The sequence below is a fragment of the Balaenoptera ricei genome, chromosome 8 (genome assembly GCF_028023285.1).
Source record: "Balaenoptera ricei isolate mBalRic1 chromosome 8, mBalRic1.hap2, whole genome shotgun sequence".
Taxonomy (NCBI): Eukaryota; Metazoa; Chordata; class Mammalia; order Artiodactyla; family Balaenopteridae; genus Balaenoptera; species Balaenoptera ricei.
In genome coordinates this window covers 61,992,010-62,016,906 of record NC_082646.1, presented here as the reverse complement: position 1 = coordinate 62,016,906, position 24,897 = coordinate 61,992,010, and the positions used below count along the sequence as shown (strand labels likewise).

Sequence of the window (24,897 nt, the reverse complement as noted above, 5' to 3'; positions counted from 1 at the left end):
AAGAAAAGCAAACAGAGCCTAAGGAAAGTGTGTGATACTATCAAGCAGACTAATTATGCATTGTGGGAATCCCAGAAGAAGAAGAGAGAAAAGGGCAGAGAGAATATTTGAAGAAATAATGCCTGACAAAAGAAATAAAAGCAAAAACAAATAGGACCTAATTAAACATAATAGCTTTTGCACAGCAAAGGAAACCATGGACAAAACAAAAAGACAACCTACTGAATGGGAAAAAATATTTCCAAATGATGCAACTGATGAGTGGTTAATATCCAAAAATATAAAAACAGCTCAGATAACTCAGTATCAAAAAAACAAACAACCCAATCAAAAAATAAGCAGACGACTTGAATAGACATTTTTCCTAAGAAGACATACAAATAGCTAACAGGCACATGAAAAAATGCTCAACATTGCTAATTATTAGAGAAATGCAAATCAAAAACACAGTGAGGTATCACCTCACACCTGTTAGAATGGCTATCATTAAAAGTTTACAAATAACAAATGTTGGAGAGAATGTGGAGAAAAGAGAGCCCTTCTACACTGTTGGTGGGAATGTAAATTGGTGCAGTCACTATGGAAAACAGTAGGGAGGTTCCTTAAAAAACTAAAAATAGAACTACCACATGATCCAACAATTCCACTCTTGGGTCTGTATCAGGAAAAAAGGAAAACACTAACTCAAAAGATACGTGCATCCCAATGTTCATAGCAGCACTATTTACAACAGCCATGATGACATGGAAGCAACCCAAGTGCCCATCAACAGACAACTGGGTTAAGAAGATGTGAGATACACACACACACACACACACAGTGGAATATTAACTCAGCCATAAAAAAGAATGAAATACTGCCATTTGCAGCAATGTGGACATAACTAGAGAATATAATGCTTAGTGAAATGTCAGACAGAGAAAGACAAATACTATATGATATCAATTATATGTAGAATCTAAAAAATAATACAAATAGATGTATATGCAAAACAGAGACTCACAGATGTAGAAAACAAACTTGTGGTTACCAAAGGGAAGAGGAAAGGAAGGAGGAACAAATTAGGGGTGTGAAATTAACAGATACAAACTACTATACATAAAATAGAGAAGCAACAAGGATTTACTGTACAGCACAGGGAATTATACCTAATATCTTGTAATAACCTATAATGGAATATAATATGCAAAACACTGAATCACTATGCAGTATGTATACCTGAAACTAATACAATATTGTAAGTCAACTGTACTTCAACAAAAAATAAATAAAAAATAAATTTTAAAAAGTATATTTTGCATATAATTCCTCAATTATATATGGGAGCAGAGCCAAATAACAAGATAATAAAACTAAATATAACAGTTTCAAAAAAGAAGACAAAACTATCAAATCTACCTGCCCAAGAATACTAACATTTACTCATATCCACCAGTGCTTCTTTCAACAGTTTTTAAAACTTTAAAAATCAAACTATGTATATCAAGTATTTTGAGGAAAAAAATCAGACTGCTTTTCTCCCAAAATTTATTTCTAACCATTGTTACAAGCTAAGGAGATCAAAAATAAAATAAAATAATTTAAAAACATAAGTATCAACATGAACACAGAAAACAACCCTCAACTTTCTCTCAAGATAGTTTTCCTTATTGTTTTACAGGACAAGACTAGCAAAATAGAAAACTCCAAGTATATAGTCCACCATTTCAAATAATTTTACCAATGCTTCTTTAATAGCAATGGCCAGAAAGCCAGGTGTACACAGCTAAAATAAGTTACATTTTAAACTTTTATGCTGATGAAATTTACCGAAAAAGAACCCTGTCACATATACACAACACTAACTTCTTGGGTAGTGTTCCCAACTCTTCATAAATTTATTTCTTAAAAGAATAAAAATAGCAAAAAGTTGCACTTGAGGTGCGACTGTGGTGATAACCACAGGCTTTTTGACAGGGTGCCTGTGTTTGCTCTGTGTTTGTCCTCAGACAAGGAGCCACCCTTAAAGTACACAATCTTTTCCTGCTCTTTCTCTCCAGCCACAGTAACCTTTTGTATCCTTCCTTCACTAGTAGCATTCTGCCAAAGACTACAGGAAGTATATTAATACACAGAACTTGCCTTTAGCAATTTCAGTTTGAGTACTGCAAATGATTTTACCAATACCTCAGTGGTTAGCTAACTACAGGCAAAAGCCAGACTAAATTTTACACTAATACTTAATGTTGTTTAGTGACTCATATGGCTTCTGTGTTTTCAGAGATTCATTTGGTCTGTTTGTATAAATAGATATGCAATACATCTATTATTTTTGAATAATATATCTATTATCTATTATTTTTGGAATTTCACAAACCATTAATAAACATTAATACATAAAACATTAATACTCTTGTAGGAAACTGAAAGTACCAAGAAACTTGAAAAAGTTCAGGGCTCAAATCCCTTCAAGTGTAAATAGGGATACATAGTATTATTTTCTTTCTTTCCTCTAACATCCCCCTAAAAATGTATTACAAGTTTAGTGTGCATGTACTTGAGGTACTATTTTTCAAGCTGCTGTCATCTGATCAATCCCACTTAAATTCTTTTCTTTTACGATATTTTTTTATTTGGGACAGCTCATCTGTATGATCTCTAAATCTCACAAATAATGCTGAAACCTTTTTGGCCCATCAATTCTTTGTGTAGAGGATGACAACATACACCACAAATAATAATTCTATAAAGGTCATTCTTTTCAGTTGACTATAATGCCACATCAGTGGCTTTGAAGAGAAAGAATTTTTAACTTATTTTTAAAATTTTTTTATTCTTTAATTTTATTATTATGTTTTTGGCCACGCTGTGCGTCTTATGGGATTTTAGCTCCCCAATCAGGAATCGAACCCAGGCACTCGGCAGTGAAAGTGCAGAGTCCTAACCACTGAACCGCCAGGGAATTCCCTGAAGAGAAAGAATTTAATATATTTAATTGCAAAACAATACACAACCATAGAATATAAGTCCTGTAAGTGCTAGAACTTTTTTTTCTTCTTTTTTGGACAGTGCTATATCCACAGTACCTAGAAGAGTGCTAAAATATTTTTTCAACACATGAAACATGGTATATCTTAAAATAAACTAATTTTAAAATAGTACTTTTATAAAAAAATTAAGTGGAGTAAGTCCTGCTAGAGCACAGATTCCATTCATCTTATGGTCTAACTAAGGAAACATCAATATTCACACGATTAAGCTCCTGACAGAGACGAACCAAAATATTAAAATACTTAAAAGAATATTAAATATTAATATTAGATACCAAAAAGAAACCAAAACACAACTACTATATTTTTAAAAACTGTTTTAAAATTGGTAAAATTGATAGAGGAAATTAAAAATTCAAAGCAGCTGTTCACATAAATTGTGATTCGACTTCTTTTAAAGCTATTTAAATAGTCTTGACTATTTAGATGATGTACCAACAACAAATAATAGCCAAAACTATGGAATGTCCCAAAAAGGAAGCTTATACTAGTGTCATTATCAAACATTATCCATTAGACAGTTGGTAACATAAATGTTTCACATACTTTCAATTTAACAACTAGCAGACTCTCTGAAGGAAATTCCCACAATAATGACAAATATTCTGATTTTCAGTTGATTTTTAAATGTGTATAAATGTAAGTTAAGAATATACAGGCTTTGACATTTTAAAAACTGTAATAACTTAAACTAAAATGTATAAGTTAAAATTAAAACAAATTCTCAAATGTTTAATTTTTCTTTAATTATGCCTTGCCAAATACTTCTAATGTAACAAATCTTCATTTTTTTTTAGAGCACCAGCAAAATGTGATATAGCAAAAAAACAATAAAACAGAAATGGCTTGAGATAATTTTGAAAACTGATAAATGATAAAAATCTACTATCACTGTTAAAGATTCAATCAGGCTTGAAAACGGCAATATCAGTGATGTGTTCTAATCTATCAGACTCGCCAAAACAAACCATAAAATCTTATTAGGTCCAACATCACCTATGTAGCATTTTTGCTAAAAAGTTAACCTAGATCTAATCATGAAGAAAAAACCTGGACAATTCGAAAAAGCTTCCTACAAGACAAATGACCAGATGAGTAAAATAGGTGAGAGAAATTAAACGGTGTAAACTTCCAGTTACAAAATAAATGAGTCATGGGCATGAAATGTACAGTTGGGGAATACAGTCAATAATAATGTAATTTTTTAAAAAAGAAAAATGACCAGATTTTTCAAAAAGTCAGTGTCATGAAAAACAAAAAAGGTGAAAGAAATATTCGAAATAAAATCAAGAGACACCAAACGCAATGTGTAAACCTTAACTGGATCTTGGAAAAACAGCTATAAAAGACATTTGGGGAATAAATGAGGAAATGTGAATACAAACTACATATTAAATGATATTACAGAATTATTATTCATTATGTTGGATATGATAATGACATTAGTTATTTTGTTAAATGATCTTGTTCTCAGAAGATGCAAAGTAAAGTAAGTGGATGAAAAGTCTCATGATAGCTATAACTTACTTTCAAACTGTCCAGCTTAGAAAAAAAAGTATAGCTACATAATGTAAATGGGGCAAAATGTTAATAATTGGTTAATATAGAGGAAATTGACCATTCTTCAGTATATTATTCTGTCAACTTTTCCACAGATTTGAAGTTCTTTTCAAATAAAAAGTTAGAGGAAATGTCATTAGGTCAAAATTTCTCTTCATATTTCAATTCAATTCAGTAAAAGTTACAAAATCTAAAGCTGGCTAACATATGGAAATTTCATTTTGTAAACCTCTATGGCTTAAGATAATAACTGTTATTGATTCTTATTATAGATACATTCTAGATAACTTGGGTTATAAAGAAAATTTCCATAAAGTTGGTCCTATTGCATGAATTTCTAGTACAAAATCTGAGCTGTGGTTGTATTTTAAAAGGCTTTTAAAAGACAGCTTGGGCTTCCCTGGTGCCACAGTGGTTAAGAATCTGCCTGCCAATGCAGGGGACACGGGTTCAAGCCCTGGTCCGGGAAGATCCCACATGCTGCGGAGCAACTAAGCCTGTGTGCCACAACTACTAAGCCTGCGCTCTAGAGCTCGCAAGCCACAACTACTGAGCCCGTGTGCCGCAGCTACTGAAGCCCACTCGTCTAGAGCCTGTGCTCCGCAACAAGAGAAGCCACCGCAGTGAGAAGGCCATGCACCACAATGAAGAGTATCCCCCACTCGCCACAACTAGAGAAAGCCCGTGCACAGCAATGAAGACCCAACAAAGCCAAAAAAAAGAAAAAAAAAAAAAGACAGCTAAAAAAAATCTGGCGTAATAAAAAGGTTAAGTAGTTATCCTAATGAAACAGTAAACGTTCTCATATTGGCAGAGTTTTTACAGTGCTTTTCCAAAGGGAAGAAGGTCCTCCAACTACCTTACCTTATACCCTTTCCCAGAAAAATGGGACTTGGATTATCTAATATTATATGCAAAGTTCCCCATAATTCATCACTCCCTTTCTAATATGGAAATCCATTATCTAGCAAAGCTAGGTTACAACAATTTGCAAAAAAAAAGGAAAACTATCACAATAAGAACACGAGGGACCATCTTATACGTGTAAACATAGATTGGGAACTATTTTCATATTTCTTATACGTGTAAGCATAGACTGGGAAGTCTTCATTTCTGGAGACCAGTGCATCTGGTCTCCAGAACTAGCTGAGAAGAAGGGAAGAAAGAATGGTTATCACTCCGTTCAAAAATGAAGGAAAAAAAGGTCAGAGAAGTCAAGTAATCTTCCCATTATCATTAATTTGTTGTATTTCAGACTGAAAACGCCTTTCCTTGAATTAGTATCCCACTTCTTGTCCATAAACTGAAAAATATGTAGTTAGTGGCTATGGCAATAAATACAAAAAAAGGCAATTAGATATCTTTTCCTATACCAAAAAAAAAAAGTCCAATATGGATATATTACATTATAGATACATATATATAAAATATTATGAATATTTTACTTTGCAACACATTCCTCAGTCTACGAAAGAAAGAAGCTGTTAGGAGTATCCTTTCTTTAATGCCTCGCTGCAAGTTTCAACTTTTTTTCAAACAATGAAATCTCTACAGAGCCTGGGGGGGAAAAAGAACATATCAATTCTATTAACAAGATACATTTTTTTTTAACATTTTAAGATCTCTGAAATCAGGATGCATCTAACCATTGACAACATCCCTTAACTGCTGTCAGGATACAACAGAATTTGGTGGCTTGAGGAAACAACGAACTCCTACACATTTCCAACAACAAACATTTAAGGACTATCTGATCACTGTCAGAAAACCTTCGATTGACACCATCTGCTAAGATCAAGAAACTTTTCTGCATGAAAACTTAGAGAGTGGTATCAGCAAAGAGGAAAAATTCCTGGAGGAAATACTGGGAGACTCTGTCAAGAAATGCTGTATTCTAATGCACTAAGTGGTAGAGAGGTAATACAGTGTGGAAAAACAAGGAAATTAATGGCTCTGAATCTAAAAGTTATTCAGGGGCTTCCCTGGTGGCACAGTGGTTAAGAATCCGCCAGCCAATGCAGGGAACACGGGTTTGATCCCTGGTCCAGGAAGATCCCACATGCCGCAGAGCAACAAAGCCCATGCGCCACAACTACGGAGCCTGCGCTCTAGAGCCTGCAACACACAACTACTGAAGCCCACAAGCCACAACTACTGAAGCCCGCGTGCCTAGAGCTCATGCTTCGCAACAAGAGAAGCCACTGCAATGAGAAGCCCGCGCACTGCAACGAAGAGCAGCCCCCACTCACCGCAACTAGAGAAAGCCCACGTGCAGCAACAAAGACCCAACGCAGCCAAAAATAATAAATAAATTAAATAAATAAATTAAAAAGAAAAGAAATAAATTGAAAAATTAACAGGGAAAACACTGAAAAATATCATCTAAAAGGCAAATATGACAAATAACAAGAAGAGTCAGCAAACTGCCTCTCCATAAATGTACTCAACTGTTCAAAGCAGAGAGACAAAGAAATACTCTACTTTATGAATATGAAATTTTGAAATATCTGCTATTAGCTTCCTTATACAGTTTGCATACATTATTATATAGAATTATATAAACAAAACCAGATATAATTTACCTGACAGACATTTAAAGAAATTTTTCAGGAGTAAATCTGACTGCTTTGTAAAATATAATTCAACTGCATCATGTGTATATGTATATACACATAAATACATATATCTATACATGTAACATATGTGTGTGTGTGTTTAACAGAAGAGATAGAAGTCTCAGTAGATCATTTAGAGTTAGAAAAGTAGCTGGGCTTCCCTGGTAGTGCAGTGGTTAAGAATCCGCCTGCCAATGCAGGGGACACGGGTTCGAGCCCTGGTCCGGGAAGATCCCACCTGCCGCGGAGCAACTAAGCCTGTGCGCCACAACTACCGAAGCCCGCGCACCTAGAGCCCATGCTCCGCAACAAAAGAAGCCAACACAACGAGAAGCCCGCACACTGCAAGGAAGAGTAGCCCCCACTCACCGCAACTAAAGAAGGCCCGCACAGTAAGGAATACCCCACACAGCCAAGGAAGGAAGGAAGGAAGGAAAAAATAAAGTTCCCTTTAAAAAAAAAAGAAGAAAAGTAGCAAAGGCACTAAAATAGTGACAAATTATATTGGAAAGAGTAGGCTGGAAAGGAATGGCTTAAGAAGCTCATTTCTCATTTAATTAAGTAGTAATCAAGCAATAATGTCTAGAGTTGATAAATCAAGAATCAATTATATGCACATTATTTAAAGATATGGAAAAGATCACCAAAAGAACCAAAACAGGATTCATTTTTAATCTTTTCTCTGAGGAAAAAGACTGGCATTACATCAGAGGACTGCTACTTTTCATACAATTTAATGTACTATTTTATATATTTAATCATGAACCAGTCCTATTTATTTGATTATTAAAACTTTACAATATGTTACAGAAGAATGTATCATGCAAAAATTTTCACTTTGTATTAAAAAAAAATTTTTTTTTTTTTTTTTTGGCCACGCAGCTTTTGGGATCTTAGCTCCCTGACCAGGGATCAAACCCGGGCCCTCGGAAGTGAAAGCACAGAGTCCTAAACACTGGACCACCAGGGAATTCCCTGTACTAAATTTTAAAAGCAGATCATATACTCTGATCCCAATGGAAGCATATCTATAAAGGGACTATATGAAAACATACCTGTAAACAGCATAGTAACTCCCTATTTTAAAGGTTTATTGAGAGACTTAAACCAGATAATATATGTAAAATTATCAGCAAAGTGCCTGGTACAATGTAGGGATTAAATCAATATTAGCTATCAATACTAGTATCTATTATATATGCAAAGAATAAAGGTCCAGCACTAAAGTTAGAACTAATGCTATTCATTATGTAAAGCACCTGATATATAATAAGCACTCAATAACTAATGGCTGAATTAATGAATTACTCAGTCTACCTAAGTTTTCAAAAATAGATAATTCCTTTTCTAAGACTATAAAATAAAATAAAGACAGACAGCTACCTGGTAAACTACAAAGAAATCAGAATAAAACTAAAATCAAAACCTAACAAAGTACAAATAAAATCATTCCCCAATTTTATTATTTATACTGATAATAATAGCAGCAGCAGCAACACAAATTACACTGATAACAGGAGTTATCATGTACAGCATTTTCTGGGTGTTAATTTTTCCTTCTAGTGTTCTCCTGTATTTTTAAATTTTGTAACAAATACTACTCTCATGATTTTTTTTGGGGGGGGGTCAATTTTAGAATTCTACTCCACATGGAAAGTAATTACTTACAAGGGCCAAAATTTCCAAATTATGTTAAACTGTTTTTTATAAGGATGGGTAGTTATTAATTCTTAATACTCACAAAATGATATATCAACATAATTTTTCCTTGGCACATTTAGCTATCTGAGAGCAAATAAGATTCTAATTAAAATAAGTGCTTATGGGACTTCCCCGGTGGTCCAGTGGGTAAGACTCCACGGTCCCAATGCAGGGGGCCCAGGTTCGATCCCTGGTCGGGGAACTAGATCCCTCATGCCTGCCGCAACAGAGAGTTCACCTGCCATAACTAAGAAGTCTGCATGCTGCAATCAAGAAGTCCGCATGCCACAACCAAGAAGCCTGCATGCCGCAACTAAGAGTCCACATGCTGCAACTAAGAATTGCGCATGTCACAACTAAGAAGTCCCCATGCTGCAACAAAGATCCTGCATGCCGTAACTAAGACCCGGTGCAGAATGAATGAATGAATGAATAAATAAATAAATAAATAAATAAATATTTTTTAAAAAATAAAATAAATGCTTAAATTTCCCTATAAATAGCACCATATCATCCACTGAAAGCATGCCATTCTCTATCAACAGGGACCTAATGAGAAATAAATACCTGATTGAACAAAAATAATTAACCTTTCATAAAACTGCAGAGTATGGGATATATAAGGGAGAATGAGTACATATACTTGTAAAATGTATTCACTATTACTTATACTTGTACATACTTTACAAATATTGTGACTATTATCTTCTCCCAGAATGTTCACAACCTTCTTTGTAGTAAGAAGCAAATTAGCTCTTCATTTGAAGATTCAAATGGAGTAAAAGGAGGATCAAAGTGAGAGAACCAAAAATAAGAAAAGGAGGATACAGGGATGCCAACACTTCTCTCCAACAAACATATCTGCCCTTAAGCCAAAGAAGAGGTATTCTAGGATGGGGACCTCCACTTCCAAGCTTACCTGTGCATACTCTCTTTCAATAGCAGCCTTCTTCTGACTGAATGTCCTAAAAACACAAATAAAAATTCGTTACCAAACATATAACAATAACTTTATGTACAGTTATCAACACACCCTCACATACTGCTTGGTAAGCTGTGTTGAGGGAAGGCACAATATGTCATTCACCTTATGTGCCTAAGAATACTGCTGACACCACAGACCCTGGAGTTAAGACAATCCACATTCAAATCCTAGCTCCACTACTTACTAGCTGTATGACCTTGGTCAAGTCACTTGACTTCTCTGTGCCTCAGTTTCCTTCTTGGTAAAATGGATATAGAAATAGTATCTATCTCATAGGGATAGTGTAAAATTTAGTTAATGATGATATATAAAGTGCTCAAAATAGTGACCAGCACAGAGTAAAAGGCAGATATGTGTGTGTGTGTGTGTGTGTGTGTGTGTATGTTAGCTGCTGTTATCACAATGGCTAGTGCATAGTAGGTAGTAAAAATGTTTCCTGAATATAATAATAAACATAGAGGGACTACAGAAAACAAGGTGAAAATCAAAATTTGATCAGCTTCTCAACATGAAATAGTCAAATCATTTCCTTCATTCCATTCTTTTACAAGAGTCACAAAACAAAGTACAAGGCCACCACATGTTATGGTATAATAAGAGCACCCTTTCCACACATGTATTATATTTCACAGATTCTACAGTAAATACTTTTCACATTTTAACATTTATGATATTGGTATTCATCTTTTAAATGATTGGCAGACAACTACTGAGCCCACGTGCCACAACTACTGAAGCCCGTGCACCTAGAGCCTGTGCTCCGCCACAAGAGAAGCCACCTCAATGAGAAGCCCACGCACCGCAACGAAGAGTAGCTCCCAATCGCCGCAACTAGGGAAAGCCCACACACAGCAACAAAGACCCAATGCAGCCAAAAAGTAAATAAATAAATAAATGTTCCTTTAAAAATAAATAATGATTGGCAGTATTTTTTTCTATCTTAACAGTACATGAAATAACAGTGTACCTTACAAACCACAGGCAAGGTAGAGTCAATGAAATATGATAACATTAATAATTTACTTTGAGTAGTCTGAGTTTAAAGACTTTTCTGTGAGGTGTCAGGTATCCGTGCTCTTAAAAGCACTTCATTAAGGCAGAGATATCACAGTAAAAGGTGAAAAATATAAAGAAAAAGCTGGAATAGAAAAAAAGGCGATAAACCAAAACTCCCCATTTTAATAATTATTTAAATTTACCAACATGACTATTCACTTCTTCTATAAGAAACTAAAGTATTTAAAATTTTACTACATTTGTTTGGGATGGATAACTATTATTTAGCTTTAAAAAGGAAGGAATTTCTGACATATGCTACAACATGAATAAACTTTGAGGACATTATACTGAGTGAAATAAGTCGGTCACAAGAGAACAAATACTGTATGATTCCATTTATATAAGGTACTTAGAGCAGTCAAAATCATATAGACACAAAGGAGAATGGTGGTTGCCAGGGAGTGGGAGGAGGGGATCAGAGGAGTTATTATTTAATAGGTATAGAGTTTCAGTTTTGCAAGATGCAAAGAGTTCTGAAGATGGATGGTGGTGGCAGCAAAACAAAATGAATGTACTTAATACCACTAAATTGTACACTTAAAAATGATTACGATAGTAAATCTTATATGTATTTTACCACAATTTAAAAAACAAACAAAAAAAGAGTTGAGCAAGACCCTTTTCCTTATGGGGTTTGGTGCATTATAAAGCATTTAACACAGTCCTTTAAAATACAATTCGTCTACTCTCCTTAAGAGAAAACATATAAACTATATATTATATATGCATATATGTAAAGCACACTGTATACATGCATTTGTATACTGTATTATATATATATTTGGTGTATGTGTGTATATATGTAAATTATGTGTGTCTGCATATACATATATATAATAGTAATGTAAGTTTTCTCTGGACAGTGGGATTACTGGCTTTCACTTTCTTCTTTTGATTTTGCTTTCTATATTTTCTGATGTTTTAGTTTGATGTTTGAAAAAATAAAGTCCTTATTTTAAGTAAATAAATGCACTTATAAACATATGCACAAACCTTTTTTACACCCATGTTGTTTTACTAAAATTGGACTGAGAAATTATTATGACTGTGTTACTAAATATATCTCCCCAGGCAAACAAGACTAATTAAAATGAACTCGCTTAAACTTTAATCATTAAAAATCTGAAAACTTACCTGTATTTTGAAGGAGGTGGTATTTTTAATATTTTACAAAAGATGAAAGGAAATATTTCAGCTATTTATTTAGAACCCTTTTAACCTTAGATGTATCTCATCTTGAAATAAGAATGTTCAAGTGAAGTCTGCAAGAAAAGGGGAACTAACTCTTTTACTCTGAACATGCATATCAACTAATTTTAAAATTGTCAGTGCAATTTTAAGTTGTTGTTAAACAATTACATGTCTACTAAGTAATTTCTTCTTCTAAATAAAGAAAACAAACACAAGATCACAACTGCTCAAAATTTACATCATCAATATTAGGAAATCTATTTATTATAAACCACAGCAAGAGAACAGAGCAAAAAAATCTTCTGATAACCTTCATATAAAATATAAAGGCATTTGTTAAAATTCAACATCAGTTTCTCTTTTAAAATATTAATGGGTGCTATAATTAAACAGATGGACAAAAACAAGTGCTGGCAAGGATGTAGAGAAATGAGAACTCTCATAGAGTGCTTTTGGGAATGTAACACAGTACAGCTGCTTCAGAAAACAGTCTGAGAGTTCCTCAAAAGGTTAAACATAGAGTTACCGTAAGACCCAGCAATTATATTCCTGGGTATATACCCATGAAAACTTAAAACATACGTCTACACAAAAACCTGTAAATGAATATTCATAGCAGCATTATTCGTCATAGCCAAAAAGTGACAACAGCCCAAATGTCCATCAACTGATGAAAGGATAAGCAAGATGTGCTACATTCATATGGTGGTATATCACTCAACCATAAAAAGGAACAAAGTACTGATACATGCTACAATATGGATGAAACTTGAAAACATCAGGCTAAGTGAAAGAAGCCAGACATAAAATCCCACATATTATATGATTCCATTTATACAAGATGTCCAGAATAGGCAAGTCCATAAAGACAGAAAGTAGATTATCAGTTGCCAAGGTTTGAGGAGCTGAGAGGTAAGTTTGCCATTGTTCCAATATTTTTCTTTTATTTAGGTAAGTTGATTATAAAGTTCAAATGGAAAAATAAACACTTAAGAATTGTTATAGGGGTTTTTCTAGTGGCACAGTCGTTAACAATATGCCTGCCAATGCAGGGAACACGGGTTCGAGCCTGGTCCGGGAAGATCCCACATGCCACGGAGCAACTGAGCCCGTGCGCCACAACTGCTGAGCCTGCGCTCTAGAGCCCGCGAGCCACAACTACTGAGCTCGTGTGCCACAACTACTGAAGCCCGCGCGCCTAGAGCCCATGCTCTGCAACAAGAGAGGCCACCAAAATGAGAGGCCTGTGCACCGCAGTGAGGAGTGGCCCCCAGTCACCGCAACCAGAGAAAGCCCGTGCACAGCAACAAAGACCCAATGCAGCCAAAGATAAATAAATAAAAATAAACATTAAAAGAATTGTTATAAACATTCTGAAAAAGAATAATGTTAAAAATTATCACCTACCCTCACCAGATAGTAAAAATTAAGTTTAAAAGCAACAGTAATTAAAACAGCTCGGTAATGAAATGAGCAAACAGAGATAATGAAACATAAGTCAGAAATACACCCAAATATACCCAAATACCAAATATCAATATAATAAATAAAAATTTAGTAACTAAAAAAGATGGCATTTTGATTCAAAGGGGAAAAGATGGATTATTTAGTAAATTGCAACTTTATAGGAAGATACAATGGTTAGTAAACAAAAAAGTTACAGAATAATATATATAGTATATTACTATCTTTTCATATAAAAATGTTTACATGTATATGCTGGATTATGATCATTATGATACTTCTCAGTTACCACAGTCCATCAAATATAAAACTGTACCATTCAGAAATGTTACTGTGGTCCCCTTAGGAATCACTGTGATAGAATTCCCTGAAATATTTAACATGAAACTGGTCTAACAATGGTTCCTTATGAAGAAAGGAATTGGTCGTAGTGGTAAAAGAAAGACCTTTTACTGATTTCTTGTTTGTATTGTTTGAATCTATACCATGTGTACATGTATATATTTTTTACTGAGGTAAAATTTATGACATAAAATTAAGCATTTTAAAGTATACAATTCAACAGCATTTAGTGCACTTACAGTGTGTACAACCACCACCTCTCCCTACTTTCAAAACTTTTTAATCACTCCAGAATAATACTTCATACCCATTAAGTAAGTAATCATTCTCCATTCCCACTCCCCTTACCGCTGGCAACAACTAAGCTAATTTTCTGTCTCCATAGACTTGTCTATTCTGGATATTTCATATAGAAGGAATCATGTAATATGTAATCTTTTGTGTCTGGTTTCTTTCGCTTAGCATGTTTTCAAGATTCATCCAAGTTGTAGAATGTATCAATACTTTGCTCCTTTTTATGGCTGAATAATACTTCATTGTGTGGATATACTACAATTCATCCATTCATCCACCAATGGACATTTGAGTTGTTTCTACATCTTCAATAGTATGAATAATGCTGCTATGAACATTCGTTTATGAATTTCTATGTAGAACTAAGTTTTAAGTTCTTTTGAATGTATACTTAAGAGTAGAACTGCTGGGTCATATAATAATTCTATGCTTAAGTTTTTGAAGAACCATCAAACTATTTTTCATAACAGCTGTGCCATTTTACATTCCCACTGCATATTTTTAAAAATTTAATAGTTAAATGGAACAAACTAACCTTTCAAAATATATTCTATTACATTCAGAAGAATCCTATATGGCCACTAAAAAGAATGTGGTAATTCTGTATGTGCTGGTATACAAAGGTAGCCTCAATTAACTCATGCAATAAACATTAACTGACTGGCTATCATGGAAAAGACACTGTATAGGTACTGACGATATAGCACTGAATAAGACAGACATCAAATAGGACTAACAGATAGTAAATAAATCATTATACAAAGAAATATTTAATAATAAATGGGATAATTATAAATACTATGAAGAAAGCTACAATATATTACCCAGTATTTTTTAAAAGCTTCAGAAGAATATGTAAAGCAAGATCTCATTTTATCTTAAAAATATTAATAGATACCTCTATGTAATACAGGTATCTGTATAAATTCTGTATACCTGGAAAATACATATCTGGGGGGGCCACTCAAAGAATATATCCAAATTTTTATTGTTAAAAGAAGGGGACGTGAGATTCTTTATTTTCTATTCTATGTTTTTTTTCTAATAATATTTCTATAATTAGAAAAAAAATTAAAGATAAAAAAGCACTAATTTTCAATCAACTCATATAAATTCCATATCATATAGAAAGGAATAAGAATAAACCCATGCAACAATTCTTCAATAAAAATCTAATGTTCTAAATAATTTTCCTAAAATAAATCTGATCAAGCCACTTTCCTGCTAACATTTCTGAAATGGCTCTTCATCACTCCTGGAAAAAAATCTAAATTCCTTTAACATGACAGATGAGGTTACTTACTATCCAGACTTGACTGCTAGTGTGGCTTCATCTCTATAAACTCCTCCATTCACATCCTAGGCTAGAGCTAAGTATAGTAAAAGGACCTAGGCTCCTGCTTTCACACTCTAGCAAATGTGGTCCTTTCTGCTTGGAATTCCTTTCCCCTATTACTTGACCTAAATCTCTTATCCTTCAAAACTTAGCTTAAACATGACCTCTCCTGAGAAATCTTCCTGAATTTCACTTGTGATTTAGACACCCTCTCTGTGGTCCTCCAGCATCTTATAACATAGCACGCACTTCCAGTACTGTAATTGTCTGTGAATTGACTATGGAGTTCCCTGGGAGCAATGAGTGTGCTTTGTATTTACATGTGTAGCACAGTGCCTGAAAACGGTAGTAGTTCAATAAACGTTTGCTGAATGAATGAACAGACAGAAACTCTATAATCACGTTTCAGACTCTTCATAAGTTTCAGTTAAACAGCTCAGTTAGGTTAGCTCCTGGGATAGGCAGAACCAAGATCACAGTCTATATCCATATGAACCAATTAAGTTTCTTGACCTTGGTCACAGATTATATCAGTTAACACAAACATTTTGTGAGCTTTAAAAACCAAGGAGGGGGACTTCCCCGGTGGTCCAGTGGGTAAGACTTCATGCTCCCAATGCACGGGGCCCAGGTTCGATCCCTGGTTAGGAACTGGATCCCGCCTGGCTCGACTAAGAGCCCACTTGCCGCAACTAAAAGAGCCTGCATGCTGCAACTAAGACTCGGTGCAGCCAACTAAATATATAAATGTTAAAAAAAAAAAGGGGGGGGGGCTTCCCTGGTGGCAGAGTGGTTAAGAATCCGCCTGCCAATGCAGGGGACATGGGTTCAAGCCCTGGCCCGGGAAGATCCCACATGCCGCGGAGCAACTAAGCCCGCACGCCACAACTACTGAAGCCCACGCGCGCCGAGAGGCCGTGCTCTGCAACAACAGAAGCCACCACAGTGAGAAGCCCGCGCACCGAAACAAGGAGTAGCCCCTGCTCACCACAACCAGAGAAAGCCCGCGCACAGCAACAAAGACCCAACACAGCCAAAAATAATAAAAATAAAAAATAAATAAATTTAAAAAAAAAAAGAAAAATACAAAATTAAATTTTGATAGAGGCTGGGTTACTTGAGTGTATGTATTTGTCAAAACTTAGCAATTGTATACCTAAGATTTATATTTCATTGTATATAAATTTTACCTCAAAATAAGAAACTATATGGAATACTGAACTCTAATGATCTGCATGCTGAATTATTTAGGGAAAAGCCTGGTAATGTGTACAATTACTTTGAAATAAATTTTAAAAATAAGGTGGATTGTTGATAGATAGAGGATGGGTAAATGCATAGATAAGTGACAAAATGAGTACACTGTATAGTACAATATTAACAGTAGAATTTAGGTTTGGGTGATGGGTGTTTACTGTAAAATTCTTTCAACCTTGTTGTATGTTTGAAATTTTCATTAAAAAGTCACAAAAATATTTAGAAAATTAATGAAAGAAAAATAAAAAACAACCAAGGAAGGTATAAAGGTGTGTAATAAAGGTTTAGCTGCACCCAAAGAGAGGTCTGGCCTTTGCCCTTGGCTTTGGGAAGTAATCTCTAAACCTTTGGAATGTTGTGCCTGATAAGAGTGTTTTTGTTTACCTGGGACACTTAGGCCATGCCAGATAGAAAACGCTAACAACAGTATGATTTATTGTGGGTCGGGGTGGGGGGGGGTGGGGGGGTGGGGGGAATGTGGTATCAGCTCAACTTCTGAAGGAGCTGGAGACCAAGGTCAGCCACATGGGCAGTCAATCTATCTAACTGACCAAATACACCTCTTCCCTTGGCTAATTTTAAAATATATCCTTTCACTATAATAAACCATAATTTTAAGTAAACTTTCAGTGAGTTCTTCTAGCAAATTATCAAATCCAAGGTTAGTCTTGGGGACCACGATCTTGCAAGTCATGTCAGAAGTGAGGGTGGTCTTGGAGGCCTCCAAACTTTCAGTTGGTATCTGGAGTGAGAGTTGTCTTGGGAACCCCCTAACTCTGTAATTCATCACCAGGATAAGCAGAACACCGAAGAACATTCAAACTATTAATGGTGGTAGTGGAGATGGGATATCAAACCCATAATGATGAATATTAAAAATAAACACACCCACCAGAATGGCTAAAATTAAAAATACTGATAATTATAAATATCAGTGAGGGTACAAAGCAATGAAACTCTAACATGTAGTCCATGGGAATGTAAAATGGTACAACCACTTTGGGAAAAAAATCTGGTATTTCTTATGTAACTAAACATACATCTATCTTGACATAAATTCTAATACTAGGCATTTACCAAGAGAAATGATAACAAATCTCCACAAAAACACTTGACAAAAATATTCATAGCACTTTTATTCATAAAGAGCCAAAAACAGGAAACAGTGCCCACCAGTGGGATAACTGATCAACAAACAGTGACATATTCTTACAGTGGAATAAAACTCAGCAATAAAAACAAATGAACTACAAGATGACCACCACATTTTTACTACTCTGAGTTCGCTGACCTCTTATTTTACAAATGACACTGTTTAAAAATAACTAATATCAGAATATAAAAAATAATCTGTTAGCACGGATAGCAAACTGGGGTAAGGGTACTAGTACTTATATTATCAGGACACTGACAACTCTTTCATAAGGAAACCTTTATAATTTTGCCCTGGAATACAACAGCTGTTTTTAGAGGTGTTATTAACACAAATATGGCAATAGCATTAAAATGATGACATGAGAATACCAAAAACAAAAAAAATTTTTAAACAAGGCAAGTAGAACGAACATCTGAAGCTATACAAGTCTGACAGAGAGAAAATTACTTGGCTCCTAATAAAAAATATTAATTCACCAACAACATTCATTGAGTATCTTCTGAATTTCAGGTATTCTACTAAATATGCACTGGGAATATAAAAGTGAATGAGGCATGGACTCTGCTCTGAAGGGATTCACTAACATAAGGTATAATCAAATGATGCCAAGACCCACAAATGCTACAGGCATAGAATGAAAAGTAGAAAGTGTTCGTTCTTATTTCTTACTAATTAGGTAACCTTGGGCAAGTTAATTTTCCTTACCATGCTTCAGTTTCCTATCAATTAAGTAGGAATAAAAAGAACATCTACCTTATAGAATTATGAGTACATATTGATAAAGCACTTAGAACAGCCTTGGCACATAGTAAATACTAAAAAAGTATTTGTTAGCTAAGTGAAAATATCACATCTACAGTTTATAATTACGAAATTTAATCCAGTTAAAATATTTTGACTAACTGAATATGTAAAGCACTAACAAAAAACTACATTTTAAGTACTTCTGGTATTCGATAACAGAGCAAAGTCAGAATCTCCCTTCTCTCAGAAATTACCCCAAAGCAACAAACAGAATAAAAAACATAAATGCAAACATGATCTCCAATAAAACTAGGAAACATAAGAAATATAAGTGGAAGAGACGCCTAAGGAGAGACAATTAAATTGGAGAAGGAGGGTAAATATAAGGCATGAGGTTCCAAAACTCAAAGGGGTGGGGGAGAGTACATTTCTTCAACTGCAACTTTCTGAGGTATAAAATTTAAACCACATTCGCAACAACAAAAACAGGGGACATGGGCTGGTAGAGGGAGCTTTGTTTGCTGCTCAGTTTGAAGAAACAGAGGAGAAAGTACTAAATTAGAAATCACACAAACAATCTACACTGGCAGAAATTAGGCTGCTGGTGTGGCAAAAAAAAAATAGTGAGACAGCCTGCACTATGAACAGCCCTGCAGCAGCCATCTTCTCTAGCTGAGGAGAAAGAAAATAAATTCATACACTCAACCCTGGTCATAAAGAAAATTACTGTAAATTTGAAGACTGTAGCTACCCTAAGATACCTATTTCTGGTATCCTAAAAAGTTATACAGGAAAAACCCTCTTCATTCAAAAATAACCCCAAAAGGAGCAAGAATAGATCTATGCAAATACAAAATTTTAAAAGGAAGAAAAAACAGCACAGGAAAAACAGAGTAGCTAAAGGACCCTCATGAGAAAAATGCTGCCATGGAGCAGATGAATTTTTAAAACTTAAAAACAAAAAACGAACAAACAAACAAAAACCCTAATGAAGCAAATACCACTTTCAGATAGAATTATAGAATGTCAAAGTCACAAGAAAATAGCAGTGGTGAAGTGGGCATCCTGCCTTGTTCCTTTTGGGGGAAAGCTTTTAGTCTTTCACTACTGAGTATAATTTTAACTTGTGGGCTTTTCATATGTGCCCTTTATCATGTTAAGGAAGTTTCCTTGGGGCGGGGCGGGGGGGGGGGACTTCCCTGGTGGCGCAGCAGTTAAGACTCCAAGCCCCCAAGGCAGGGGGCCCAGGTTTGATTCCTGGTCAGGGAACTAGATCCCACAGGCATGCTGCAACTAAGAGTTCACATGCTACAACTAAGGAGCTCACCTGCCACAACTAAGACCCAGAGCAACCAACTAAATAAGTAAATATTTTAAAAAAAACAAAAAGAAAACAGGATTATTAAAGAAGTTTCCTTCAATTCCTAGTTTGAGTGTTTTTATCATGAAAGGGTATTGAATTTTGTCCCCTTCATGCTATTAATGGGGTTTTTTTCCCCTTCATTCTATTAATATGGTGTATTTCATTCCTTGATTTTCTTATGTTGAACTTTTGCATTCCTGGAATGAATTTCACTTTGTCATAGTGTATAATCCTTTTAATGTGTTGTTGGATTCAGTGTACTAGTATTTTGTTGAGGATTTTTGTATCAATGTTCATAAGGGATACTGATCTGTAGCTTCTTGTGGTATCTTTGTCTGACCTTGGTTATCAAGGTAATAAGGACATCATAGAATGAGTTAGGAGTGTTCCCTGATTTTCTACTTTTTTGAAGATTCTGAAAAGTATTGATGTTAGTTCTTCTTTAACCATAAGGTAAAATTCAACCATGAGTTTTAGTCCTAGACTTATCTTTGTTGGAAGATTTTTTTGATTACTAATTCAATCTCTTTACTTGTCAAAAGTCTGTTGAGCATTTCTATTTCTTTTTGATTCAGTTTTAGTAATTTGTGTGTTTCTGGGAATTTATCCATTTCATCTAGGTTATCCAATTTGTTGGTGTACAACTACTCATAGTACTCTCTTATAATCCTTTTTATTTCAGTAGAACAGGATGTAATGTCCCCACTTTCACTTCTGATTTTATTTATTGTCATCTTCTCTATTTCTTACACTAGCTAAAGGTTTGTCAATGTGTTGATCTTTTCAAAGAACCCACTTTAGTTTCACTGATTCTATTGTCTTTCTATTCTCTGTTTTGTTTATCTCTAATTTAATCTTTATTATTTTCTTCCTTCTGCTAGCTTTGGTTTCGGCTTGCTCTTTTTCTAGTTCCTTAGGTGTAAAGTTAGGTTAATATGAGATCTTTTTTCATTTTTAATGTAAGTGTTTAGAGCTATAAATTTCCCAAGCAGTTTCACTGCATACCATAAGTTTTGTTATGTTGTGTTTTTGTTTTCATTCCTCTCAAAGTATTTTCTAATTTTCCTAGTGATTTCTTTTAACCCACTCATTGTTTAAGATTATATTGTTTAGTTTCCACATATTTGCAAATTTTTCAGTTTTCCTTCTGTTGACTTCTATAGTGTCATTCCATTGTGGTCAGAAAAGATATTTTGCATGATTTTGGTATTTTTTAATGTATTGATAGTTGTTTATTCCCCAACTCATGGTCTATCCTTGAGATATGTGCACTTGAGAAAAATGTATATTCTGCTTTGTTGGGTGGAGTGTTCTGTATATGTCTGTTGATGGAACTGATAGTCCAGACACCAACTCAAACATCTACGGCCAACTGATTATCAACAAGGATGCCAAGACCATTAGAGGCGGAATAGTCTCTTCAACAAATGGTGCCAGGACAACTGGATCTGCACACACAAAAGAAAGAAGTTGGACCCCTATCTCATTCAAAACATAAAACTTAAAATGGATCAAAGACCTAAATGTAATAGCTAAAACTATAAAACTCTTAAAAGAAAGCATAGGAATATATCTTCTTGACCTTGAATTTGACTACAGATTATTAAATGGAACACCAAAAACATAATCAACAAAATAAATATGTAAGATGAACTTCATCAAAATTAAAAATGTTTGTGCATCAAAGGAACTTACAAAGAATATGAAAAGACAACAGAATGGAATAATATTTGCAAATCATATATCTAATAAGAGTATAATAACCAGAATACACAAAGAACTCTTACAAATCTACAACAAAGAGACAAGCAGTCCAATTTAAAAATGGGCAAAAGTATTAAACAGACATTTGTCCAAAGAAGATATACAACTAGCCAATAACCATATGACAAGATGTCCAACAACATTAGTTGTTAGGGAAATGCAAATCAAAACCACAATGAGATAACACTTCATGCCCATTAGGATGACTATAACATAAACAAACAAAAACAAAATGGAAAAGAGCAACTATTGACCAGGATGTGGAGAAACAAGAACCCCTATACACTGCTGGTAAGAATGTAAAATGGTACACCTGTTGTGCAAAACTGTTGTGCTCGGTACTTCCTCAAAAAGCTAAACATAAAATTACTACATACTGCAATAATTCCACTCCTCAATATACACTCAAAAAACTGAAAATAGATGTTAAAACAAAAACTTGTAGACAAAAGTTCATGGCAGCATTATTCATAACAGCCGAAAAGTGGAAATGACCCAAATGTCCATCAAGAGATCAACGGATAAACAAAATATGGTATATCCATAAAATGAAATATTATTCATCCATAAAAAGTAATAAATACTGATATATATTACAACACGGATGAACCTCAAAAACACTATGCTAAGTGAAAGTAGTCAGTCACAAAAGGCCACTGTGTTAGTATGGTTCTCCAGAGAAACAGAACCAGTACCATGTGTAGATGTATAAAAAGACATTTATTTTAAGGAATTTGCTCATGGAATTATAGAGGTGTTAAGTCTAAATTTTGCAGAGTGGGATAATAGGGTGAAGACCTAGAGAAAAGCTGATGCTGCAATTTAAGTTGAAGGCCATCAGACTGGAGACCTAGGAAAAAGATGATAATGCAGTTCAAGTCTGAAGGCCATCTCCTGCAGAATTCCCTCTTACTCAGGAGACCAGTCTTTTGTTCTAGTCAGGTCTTCAACTGACTAGATGAGGCCCACCCACATTATGGTGAGCAATCTGCTTTACTTAAAATCTACTGATTTAAATGCTAACCTCATACAAAAACACCCTCAGAGAAATATTCAGAATAATGTTTGACACAAATCTGGGCACCACAGCCCAGCCAACATATAAAATTAACCTTTACAGCCTCATACAGTATGATTCCACTTATATGAAATGTCCAGAGTAGGCAAATCAATAGAAATAGAAAGCAGATTGTCAGGGACTTAGGGGAGGGGTAACATGGTGAATGACAGCTTAATTAGTTGCTTTTGGGGGTGATAAAAATGTTTTAGAATTAGATAGTGGTGATGGTTGTATAGCACTGTGAATGTACTGGAAGCCACTGAACTGTACATTTTAAAATTGTTAAAACGGTAAACTTTATGTTAATTTTACTTCAATTTTAATTAAAAAAAAATTATTGATGTTTTCTGTGAATATATGTGGGCCCAAAAGTGAGAGTGAATGTCAGCATATAAATTGTCAGGTATCATAGAAGAGGGTCACCTGGTGTGTCAATGGGTCTTAAAAATAGATGCAAGAGGTGAACCCCAGAATTCCTAGGAGCTACAGAAGCAGTATGCAGCCAGAAAAAAAGATGACTATACGGATCAGGGAAGTACAAGGTCAGCCATGGGAAATCCACAGGAAGTGCAAAGAACCCACAGACATGCTCCAAAAATTTGGCAATCTAGATGAAATGGACAAATTCCTTGAAGGAGACAAATAGAAAATATGAGAAGCCCTACAACAATTTAAAAAGTGGAACTTGTAATTAAAGACTCATCTCTCAAAAAACAAAAACAAAACTCCAGGCCCAGATGGCTTCACTGGTTAATTCTATCAAACGTTCAAGAACGAAAGAATACCACCATACATAAACTCTTCCAGAAAGCAGAGAAAAAAGGGAACACTTACCAACTCATTTTATGAGACCAATATCATCACCACACCAAAACTTGAAAAGACATCACCAAAAACCAACAACAACCAGCATCAAAAAAATCCTGCAGCTAATATCCCTACAAACATAGATGTGAAAGCCCTTAACAAATTTTAGCAAATCAAATCCAGCATTATATAAAAAGGATAATACATAATGACCAAATGGGGTTTATCTGAGCATGGTTCAACACTGAAAAATTAATCAATGTAACTCACCACAGAATAAAGGAGAAAAGCCAGATGATCATTCCCATAGATGCAGAAAAAATATTTGACAAAATTCAACATTATGAACTTAACCAAGGAGGTGAAAGATGAACACTGAAAACTTAAGATATTCATGCAAGAAACTGAAGATACAAATAAATGGAAAGAAAGCTCATGTTCATGGATGGGAGGAATTAATATTGTTAAAATGTCCATACTACACAAAGCCTATAAATTCAATGCAAATCAAAATTCCAGTGGCATTTTTCACAGAAATAGAAAAAACAACCCCAAAATTCATATGGAAACTCAAAAGACCCTGAATAGCCAAAGCAATTCTGACAAAGAACAAAACTTAGAGGTATCACATGTCCTGATTTCAAACTATATTACAATGCCACAGTAATCAAAACAGGACGGTACTGGCATTAAAAAAGACATATAAACCAACGGAACAGAACAAAGAGCCCAGAAATAAACCAATACATAATTAGTCAACTAATATTTGACAAGGGAGACAAGAATACAGAGTGAGGAAAGGATAGTCTCTTCAATAAATGGTGCTGGAAAAACTGAATATCCACATAAAAGAGAATAAAATTGGATGGGAACAACCTAAATGTCCATCAACAGACGAATGCATAAAGAAGACATGGTACACATATACAATGGAATACTACTCAGCCATAAAAAAGAATGAAATAATGCTGTTTGCAGCAACATGGATGCAACTAGAGATTATCATACTAAGTGAAATAAGTTAGAAACAGAAAGACAAATACCCTATGATATCACTTATATGTGGAATCTAAAATATGGCACAAATTAACCTATCTACAAAACAGAGGGACTTCCCTGGTGGTCCAGTGGTTGAGGCTCCATGTTCCCAATGCAGGGGGCCCGTATCCG

The 24,897-nt window shown here is 34.7% G+C and overlaps 1 protein-coding gene across 3 annotated transcripts in view; it reads right to left on the bottom strand.

The window, feature by feature from the left end:
• Positions 1-24,897, bottom strand: part of FCHSD2 (FCH and double SH3 domains 2) — a 309,032-nt gene that overhangs the window by 233,941 nt on the left and 50,194 nt on the right. For all 3 annotated transcript variants that reach the window (XM_059930853.1, XM_059930854.1, XM_059930852.1), the window contains exon 3: positions 9,825-9,870. In XM_059930853.1, the coding sequence (XP_059786836.1) occupies positions 9,825-9,870 (46 nt within the window). The remainder of the gene's footprint in view (positions 1-9,824; positions 9,871-24,897) is intronic.